Source organism: Lupinus angustifolius, chromosome LG01 (genome assembly GCF_001865875.1).
Source record: "Lupinus angustifolius cultivar Tanjil chromosome LG01, LupAngTanjil_v1.0, whole genome shotgun sequence".
In the NCBI taxonomy this organism is placed as follows: Eukaryota; Viridiplantae; Streptophyta; class Magnoliopsida; order Fabales; family Fabaceae; genus Lupinus; species Lupinus angustifolius.
The window spans coordinates 22254015-22263148 of record NC_032009.1 but is presented as its reverse complement, the minus strand read 5'-3'; the positions used below and the strand labels follow the sequence as shown (position 1 = coordinate 22263148).

The window sequence follows — 9134 nt, the reverse complement described above, 5'->3', positions numbered from 1 at the left end:
ATTGAGCAAAGAAGTCATTTTGCTTCTGGCCACATAGCATACATCCAATCTCTGAAAAGAGTTTCAGCTGCATTGCTTGATTACATCGAAGGAGACGAAATGTCATTAGATTCATTCATAACCCAACCTTTCACACCTGTGAAGAAAACTAGTCCTACCTTCATTCCCATATCATAAAAAACATTGGCCCCAACAACCATTGAGTTTGAACATAATTCGACATCGACTTTGAAAGTGAATTACTTAAGGCTGGGTGGTAATCCACCAATTTCAGTTGAGGAAAGGTCTCAATCGCTCGAATTTTTTCGAGTTGAAATGTATTCTCCCATGCACTAATTTGGCATTGATAGTTATTTTTCCATGCAATCCTCACCCATGAATGCCTCAAATTTTGTTTATTCCCCCAACAATAGGCCTTACTCCCTTCCCCTTCACCCCAAACTTCCCAATGGGATTTCTTTTGGAACCCTTTTTCATCATTTGATTACTATGGTTACCCTACCTGAAGTAGCCTTGAACAGAATGCTATGGATGATGAGAATAGAGGACTGAGGCAGGTTCGGGAAGAAGAAGGAATACCAGACCTGGAAGATGAAACTGAACAAGAGGAAGATTTTGATGGAAAAAGAAATTATTCCAACCCGATTTTACCCAGGCCTCCAACCTCTTGAGAATCTATTAGCCCGGCATCCTCAGACTGCCCCTTTTCACCCGAGCATCCCGTGCAGTACTCAGCATGTCCTCCGTCCGCCTCGGATGGATCTACCCCGTGGCAGATGCAATAAATGCTCAGGGCCTCTGACACGCTATTAAATGCACTTCAGGTATGCTATTTAAGAGTTTTGGCATGCTCCTGTATTTAGTAATGCTTAGAATTGTGAGTTCAGCCTCAAATTTCAAGAATAACATGACATGAAAGTTCAGATAGGTTGATTAAATCTTGTTATTGATTTTTTCATGCAAATTTTGATAAGGTACTAACTTACCATTGACAAGAATTTTTGTGATGTTGATTTGCCCAATGCAAATGCATTTCTTTTCTGCTGTGCTTCCCGATATCTCATTCAAAAGTCAATCTACAGATAGAAAATATGTGTAATTTGTATTGTATATAGAAATAATCTCACTTTAGTTACCAAGTTCTAATTTGATTTTAGTACATCATTTTTCTTTCACTAGACTAAGGTTTGGTTGTTGTTTGTTTTATTTTTCTTTCATTGTATCGATCCGCAAATTTTAAGTATATAAATTTGAATTATATTTCTATTGCAGCATCAAAATTGTTGAATCCAGTAGCTCTATTCCGATCAGCTTCACGCTCTTCCTCATCAACATTTTTAGCAAATGAAGTATCAGGAATGAAGATAATGAATGCACAAGCAATCTCTCAGAGGAACAGTGTATGTTTGGGAACTTATTGCTATGCTCAATTTCTTTTTCAATAGTCTGGCGAACGTGTTCGGATTGCATGTGTGAAGAAATCTCAGCAATTCAAGAACCATGATGTAGAAGGAGAGGATCCCTCTTATGTGGATAAAACAAAAGCAGCCATTAGAGATCTACATACCCAGATAACAGTTTCATTACACTCTGTTGAAGCTATTTCTAAGAGATATAATGAAGATATCATGCTTGATGATTCTGAAGTTATAGAAACTACTGCTACAGGCTGGCGAGGATGTGGAAAGTGATGGCAGAATGTCATCAGACACAAAAGATAACCATAGATGAAGCTAAGATTCTTCTAGCTAGCACTACTTCCAAAGTCGATAGCAGAAAACAGTCAGTCATCTCAATAACGGATATGCACAGGCTTGCTCATGCGGCCTCTAATCTTGAAACTGAGTTGAGGAATTGGAGAAACACATTTGAGTCATGGATCACCTCTCAAAGATCCTATATTCATGTGCTAACCAGCTGGCTTTTACGAACCTGATGCATCAAAGTTAGCATGCTCTCCTGGCCGGTCCAGTGGCACGCATCCTTTATTTGGACTTTGTGTTCAGTGGTCAAGGCGTTTAGATGCAATCCAAGAAGCAGCAGTGCTTGATGGCATAGACTTTTTTCCAACTAGTATAGGGTCCTTCCATGCACAGCAGCTAAGAGAAGATTCTCAGGGAAATCTGGTTGGATCAAAGGAGAATATGGAAATGGTGGAAGTTGTTCATGTGGAAGAGGTAATGAATAATGAGAAATTGGCTGAAGTTGCTATTAAGGTACTTTGTGCTGGAATGTCAGCTGCTATGAGCTCAATGGCAGAGTTTGCTGTTGGTTCTGCTGAGGGATACAATGAACTTGCTAAGCAATGGGAGAATTGAAGATTCAGGTTTGCTGTTTGGGCATTCATGGTCTCTGTCTTGCTTCTAGTCGAGGATTCAAGCATGTTATGAGCCTCAACGCAAGGGTAAAGTTACTTGTTTTGTGACCTGGAAGTCATGAGATTAAATCTTGGAAACAACCTCTCTATTTGAGGGTAAGGCTTCTTACCTCTCTGTTTAACCCCAACAATTTATTAAAAAAAGATTATGTAAAACTCACACAATCTAGTACATCTTTATATAATGTGATTCATTTTTATCAATTTAACTATTGATTATAATTATTTATTATCTTAAGTATGTCTGAAAACGTAAAAAAAAAATCGGACACATAATCTAATCAAGTGATTGATAATAGTGAGTAAAATGTACCCCAAGCAAACTCTAACTACAAGGTTAGGAATTCAGATTTTGGAGTCATACATTTTCAAAATATAAACATACTAATATTGGAATATAAAAAACAATATTAATTATTCAACGTTGAGTTTATGTAAAATTTTACAAGTATGATCTATTCATACAAACTTTGGATTAAACAATAAATTCTGTGAAACAGTTACTCATTAAAATGTTACACTGGTGTAGGTTGAATTGAACCTTCCTCCAAACTTATCAACATCAAGAAGATAGATACATGAGTCTAGGCTATGTAATAATTGAGAGGAAGGGAAGATAAAGAAAATAAAAGAATGCATTTTCAATCATTGTAACCATAGCCTCCATCACCATCATCTACCTCTAACTCCACTTCAGTCATAAGTGTGATGAAAACAACTACTGCAACCATCTGTGCTATCACAAAATATTTGGACCTTCTTTTAAAAGTTTTCTCCTCCTGTGTTTTCTCCCTCTTGGGTTTGCTCTTAGGCTTTGAACCTAATTTAAGAAAATGACTAATCAATCTTCAAGAATAGTCACAGAATATAAGAGTTTAAAATAGCAAATAAATGTTATTTTTTTGCATAATAATCAGTAGATCCTAATAGTAAGACAGATTTATCCAAAAAAACTAAACAAGTACCAGTGTACCACAAATCTAAACTATTTCACAACATAATGTAGGGAAATAACCTAAAACATTACATGCTTTTCCATATTTTAAATTGTTCAATGTTCCAAAGTAAGGTCGTGCGATCATATCATCCAAATGACGAAATTTTGAAGACAACTATTATGAACACTTTATGAAACAAAACATATGATGGAGCAGCAGGATCACGAATCATTAATCAAGTTCAAAGATCAACCATTCCACAATTATACTAACTAATTTATGAGGAACCATATCAACAAATGATGAAAGATTAACTTAAATTGATTGGTGGATTACACATAACCCTATAACAACATCCCAGTCACAGGAAACCGACAAAATTCAGAATATAGCAGTCCATATCAAGAATATTGTGGAATAAGTCCTAGGAATTATATTATCTCGATGATACTTTATCAGACCAGCATATTTCCAGTCATGATTTACAGATAAAATTATCAAAGAGAGGTTTTGTTGTATCGTAGTTATCTGTAGTAACCCCCATCCCCTTTCGAGAAAGAGTAAAGACAATATTGGTTATTATTATTGTTAAGGGCTTAAGGCAATACCATATTCCCATCAAAGAAAGTACGAAAAGTGCATTTACATAATACAAAATCCTGAAAATATCTTACTTGAACGACTTCTGGAAGCTGATGATGACGCATATGTATGAACTTGTGGGCCAGAGGAAGGAGGTGGAGCAGCTCCTAAAAGCTCTGTCTTGCAATGTTCCACATATCTAACCAGATTAGCATGTTCCGAAAACTTGGCCCGCAGCACTGACGATTCCTGATGGTACATAAATGCAGGAAACATGGTTAAAACTTTCCTGCAAAAGAAATGTCTACTTACTTCGAATTAGTACATAATATGTGATCTTCATTAAGTGGACAAGCTGGGAATATCATGGGTGCAAAAATGCAAAAGCAACTAAGTGCAAAAGGATTACAATGCTCGTCCAATGGAAAACCAAACATTAGTTTGCATGGCCCAAGTGCAAAGGATTAGAATGATCATGTGTTGGGCATAACTAAAGAACCTTTTATATGTATATAAAATAAAATAAAAACTACAGAACCACAGAATGGAACCCTTGCTGGCCCATATCCTCAAATTCCAAGGAATTGTCAAATTTAACATAGATTTAATAGATCCCTAGGAATACCACTCCCAGGAATACCATTCTTTTAACCAGCATTACTGTTCTTTTTTAAGATAAATTTTTTAAACATAAACTTCAATTCTTTCAGAACAATGTCCTTCATTCAATGCCAAATAATTTGAAGCTAAACATTTGGAAACACATTTCACATACTGGTATTCTCTAAACGAATTCCATATGGCTATCTTTATCCCTTTTCTGCCTTTTTTGTTGTTTCGCCTAAAGTTGCTAAGGCAATTTATTGCTATAGTCAACAGAGACCAAAAACATTTATTAGTATGCTGAGAGTTTGACCAACTTCATGATAGTTCCCAAGGTGCAATAGTGGATCTTAACTAAGGTGTCCATGGTTCTCCAATAGTCCAATCTATATAAAGATCCACCACTACAAGGGTGCAAAATGGAACCACAACCATCCAATTCTATTTGACCAGTATGACCCAAGCAACCATTAGAGTTGCAGTTAATTGATAGTAATACTCTCATACTTACAGGTAAAGCTTGAAGAACAACTAGTCCATGTGCAAGAAAAATAGCATCCAAGCTTGATGGCCTGTATGAACATACTAAAGCATGTCAATTGTGAAAACACACAGAAGGTCAAAGTGAATATTTGCTAAAAAATGATAAAGATTTCAAAAAATGTTACCACGAACAGCTGTAACAATAGATAAACCCACAAAATCATGTTAACACAGTAAGAGCAATCACCTATTCTCAAATAAATAGTTTTGTTGACCTAAATGTTTTGACAAAGCCTCATATGCAGAGTTTGCTCTCCTATAAATCTGTCCAAATCAAGGATAAAATCACATAAATCATAAAATGGAAATTATTGAAAATGAAAGTAATTAAAAGGAGAAAGTAACCTCTTCTTTCTTAAGCACAGCATTTTCATTAGTAATCCCATGTTTCTGCTTAATCCAATGAGCTTTCTTCCAAAAAAGAACCTTTCTAATGGGCCAAGGAAGATCAGAATAATAGATAGTATGAACAGGAGATGAAGAACCTTCTTCAAACCCAACCCATAGTTCATAAGAAAGTGCATCAGCAACCCAAGTAGTGAGCATTGCTTTGACTGAAATCCAATCAGGAATTGACAAAAGTCCAGAGTCCAAATCAGCAAGTCCAACATCTCTCTTCAAACACTTAATCATGCCCTCTTTGTCATTATTATATGCTACATAGTCTTCACCAACCTCCAAGTAAGGAATTTGATCTGAACAAAAAAAACACAATACCCATGATGAAATAAAGATAAAAAATGAAACTTTATGAGGTGGAGATGAAAACCCAGAAAGGAATTGAGAAAAATAGTTAGTTACCGGAATCGGGGTAGTTAAGGTGGAAATCCAAGTTGAAGGGGAATTGAGCGAAACGAAGATAGATATAAGAAGAGAGGCATTGAGGGCAACCAGTTGGAAGGTCAAAGCAGGGTTTTCTCACTACAAGAACGTTGTTGTTTCCATTCACTTCCGCCATTGATTCATATAAAGTGCTACCAGTTCTGAATTGAATTTTTGTGATGATAACGATGGGCGAAGATGAAGAAGAAAAAGAATGAATGGGCCTCAGGGTTTAGGGTTTTGGGAAATGGATTTTGGGCTAGGCCGTTGTAGCGAGGAAGAAGATGGGTCCTAGTTGAGGTTTTGTCATGTCTCTTGCAAGGTTTTGATATGTAATAAAAAATGTATTTATCATTTTTTAACTTTGTTTTTCAGGACCTGGTTTTGGAACAATTTAATTTTCACTTTGGACTTTTTAGCCATTCATTGTATTGTTCAAGTTCTCAATATTGGTGTGTTATTCACACTGCCAGTTATTAATACCATATTTCATCAAACAAGTGGTATAACAGTTTTAATTAATGGTTTATTAATTAAATCACATATTAGTGAAATTAAGTATACATATATATTATATTAATATTAAATAAAAACTGATTTTGTATGACCGGTATAACCGGTATGATCGGTACGGTTCAATTGAAAATCAGTCAGTATGATCAATTTTGACTGATGTTAATCGATATAATTGTATGACCGATATAATTATTGTACCATATGAGTATTGTGACTGATTCACCAGTTTACTGGTTGAACCAGCCGGCACAAATCGATTTTTATAAGTGTCTATTTCACTCATCATGTATTAATCATAATTTTATATAATGAAAAACTATAATTTTGAGTAGTAAATGAGGAGTGTCAATATAGACTTTGGAATGTTAAAAACATCATCCATAATTATTTTATCTTTATATTTACTAGTGTGTACATGCACTTCGTGCCTGCCGCCGAATATTGTGTAATACTACATATTCAATTTTTATATTTCATTTTTTTGAATTAAAATGTATTTGTTGTGTTCGGTGTACTTCATATTATATTTTTTGTTTTTATGATAATGTTTAATTTAAGGTGAGATATGTGATTAATTAATGTAGGGGTAGTTTCTTAGGATTATATAGTTTTTTTGTAAGAATTAAATAATGTTAAGGGCAATATGGGAAATGAAAATTACACTATGAGGAAAATTATTTCAAGTTTTGGTTTTATATATAGTATAGAAGTATAGATATTAACTCTAAACTTGTATAAAATAAATATAATTTCACTTCTTTATTTGAAATATGACCCGTAAATTGATCAAACCTCCATGTTGTAGCCTAATCCACTTTAAACCTCAATATTTTATTACATTTATTATTTAGGGTTGCAAAATTTATTCTAAGTATATTCAATTTATATATTTTTATAATATTATCATACATCATATTATATGTATACACTAATAATTTAAATACTTTTTACACTGTGAGTAAATTATTTATCATTAATTTATTAATTACTATTGACTCTCAAATAAAGTAATACAAATTAATAATATATAATAGTATAAACTGTTGGTGTCCAGATTTTAAACTCATGTATTCAATATTGGTTATACAAAATAAATGTAAAAGTGAAGGTGTTAAAATTAAAATAGTATCAAAATATGACTAAGTAACTATGAATATCAGGCTTTCACCTGCGGCAAATGGAGAAACTGAGAAAATGTTCTTTCCTTCCAAGTAGACACTTCTACCATGTGACACTACCAAAAAATAGCAACTTAACCACGTTTTAGTAGCCACAGCTTTAGCAGACGTGGTTAAAATTTTAAAAATAAGCAAATTTAGACAAATTTGGCATTCCACCTATCATTATATTATATTTGCATTCTCTCACTCGCTCCTTTCTCCTTCATATTTCTCCTTCATCTTTCTACTTCCTCCTTCTCCTTCCTCTTTCCTCTTCCTCCTTCCTCCTCCTTACTCCATCTTCTTTCTCGTTTCTCATTCATTAAAGCATTTCATCCTCAAATTAGGTTTTCAATATGCGATTCAGAAATCTATATTTCTTTCGCTCTCAGATCTAAACAAGGTTCTAGTACCAATTTCTAATTTTGGTTTCCACTTTGATCTTGATTTTACGATTTTGAAACAAAGTTGTTTTATGATTGTTTCACAGAATTCAATCATGCGTCAATATTTGCTTAGGTTTTGATATTTTCAACTTGATAGGGAAATCAAAGATGCATATTTTGAGTTCTTTCCCAACCATTCCCACAACAAATTGTTGATTCTTATGCTATCAGATTTAAATAAGTTTCAAGTACCGATTTTATTTACAGTTTTCGTCTTTGATTACAAAATTTTGAAAGTAGGTATGCAGTTCGATTTTCACACAATTCGAGACTTTCTCTTCTTTGATTGCATTGTTGCTACCATTTTCTTTAAACCCTATTTTTTTTACAGTGTTAACTTTATTATACGCAATGAATTTGGGAAGGAAATGGATTTGTTCTGCAACTATGATAGTTGGAGCCTACTCACTGTTTGCTAGAATGATTGAAACTCAATTTGATACACCTATGTTTTGGTTCTAGGAGTTGTGGACTTGTGGCTAACTATGATAGTTACTTGAAATTTGGGGGTAGATTTCCTTTGGTAGTGCTGACTTTCTTTTGTTATCACTAGTAATCAAAATATTTTTGTCCTCTTATATTATTTTAGTTGGTTGATGTATGGTCAATGGTAGTCACAATGTGGTTTTAAGGTTGTAAGAAGGTGATGAAAGGGTTTTGAGTTTTGGGTTGGGTTTGGAATTTGAAAGTGCTATTGTGGCAAGTGAATGATTGGTGAAAGGGGAAAGAGTGAGGATGAGTTGTTGTTATAGTTGAGTGTAGCTAAGAAGGAGACATGCATAGGAAAACAGAGCCATTGAAAATAACATGTGTGAGTGAATGAGTATTAAGGTGTGGATTGTACTTATTATATAGAGCAGATAATAAAGGTGAATTTATAAAAGAATGGTGAAATCGAAGTGAAGTTCAAAAAAAAGATGCATTAACGTTTGTTGAGTGGGTACATTCATACATGATTTCATTTTGTCACAATCTTTACAATTGCATGATTTAACTTTGTCAGAGTCCATACAATTGCTGATTTTTTCAATTTTATCATAAATTCTAATAGAAATATAGAATTGGGATTAGGATGTGGTATTTGTTAGTTTAAAAACAAGTCTCAAATTACTCAATTGGTCTTCAATGCAGAAAAGGAAAAAGCCTT

General features: G+C 33.9%; 1 protein-coding gene and 1 pseudogene across 2 annotated transcripts; one reads left to right on the top strand and one right to left on the bottom strand.

The window, feature by feature from the left end:
* LOC109360929 lies at positions 592–2494 on the top strand (annotated as a pseudogene).
* Positions 2819–6061, bottom strand: LOC109355763 (mitochondrial outer membrane import complex protein METAXIN-like). Of its 2 annotated transcripts, XM_019598980.1 has the most exons (7): positions 5845–6061; positions 5389–5738; positions 5231–5307; positions 5012–5072; positions 3990–4146; positions 3042–3197; positions 2819–2966 (listed from the first exon to the last, which is right to left on the bottom strand). In XM_019598980.1, the coding sequence occupies exons 1-7, from the start codon at positions 5999–6001 to the stop codon at positions 2962–2964; spliced, it is 963 nt and encodes a 320-aa protein (XP_019454525.1). In that variant the 5' UTR covers positions 6002–6061; the 3' UTR covers positions 2819–2961. The 2 variants fall into 2 exon arrangements, with proteins under 2 accessions (XP_019454525.1, XP_019454517.1); XM_019598972.1 differs by having other exon boundaries at positions 2865–3197.

What these genes read in the sequence shown, in the direction of transcription:
- LOC109355763 (XM_019598972.1), bottom strand. Translation starts at nt 6,001, where the DNA reads ATGGCGGAAGTGAATGGAAACAACAACGTTCTTGTAGTGAGAAAACCC. An exon ending in CTGTGCTTAAGAAAGAAGAG is followed by an intron (nt 5,308 to 5,388) that starts GTTACTTTCTCC and finishes TGATTTGGACAG; the next exon opens with ATTTATAGGAGAGCAAACTC. An exon ending in TTGTTCTTCAAGCTTTACCT is followed by an intron (nt 4,147 to 5,011) that starts GTAAGTATGAGA and finishes ATGTACCATCAG; the next exon opens with GAATCGTCAGTGCTGCGGGC.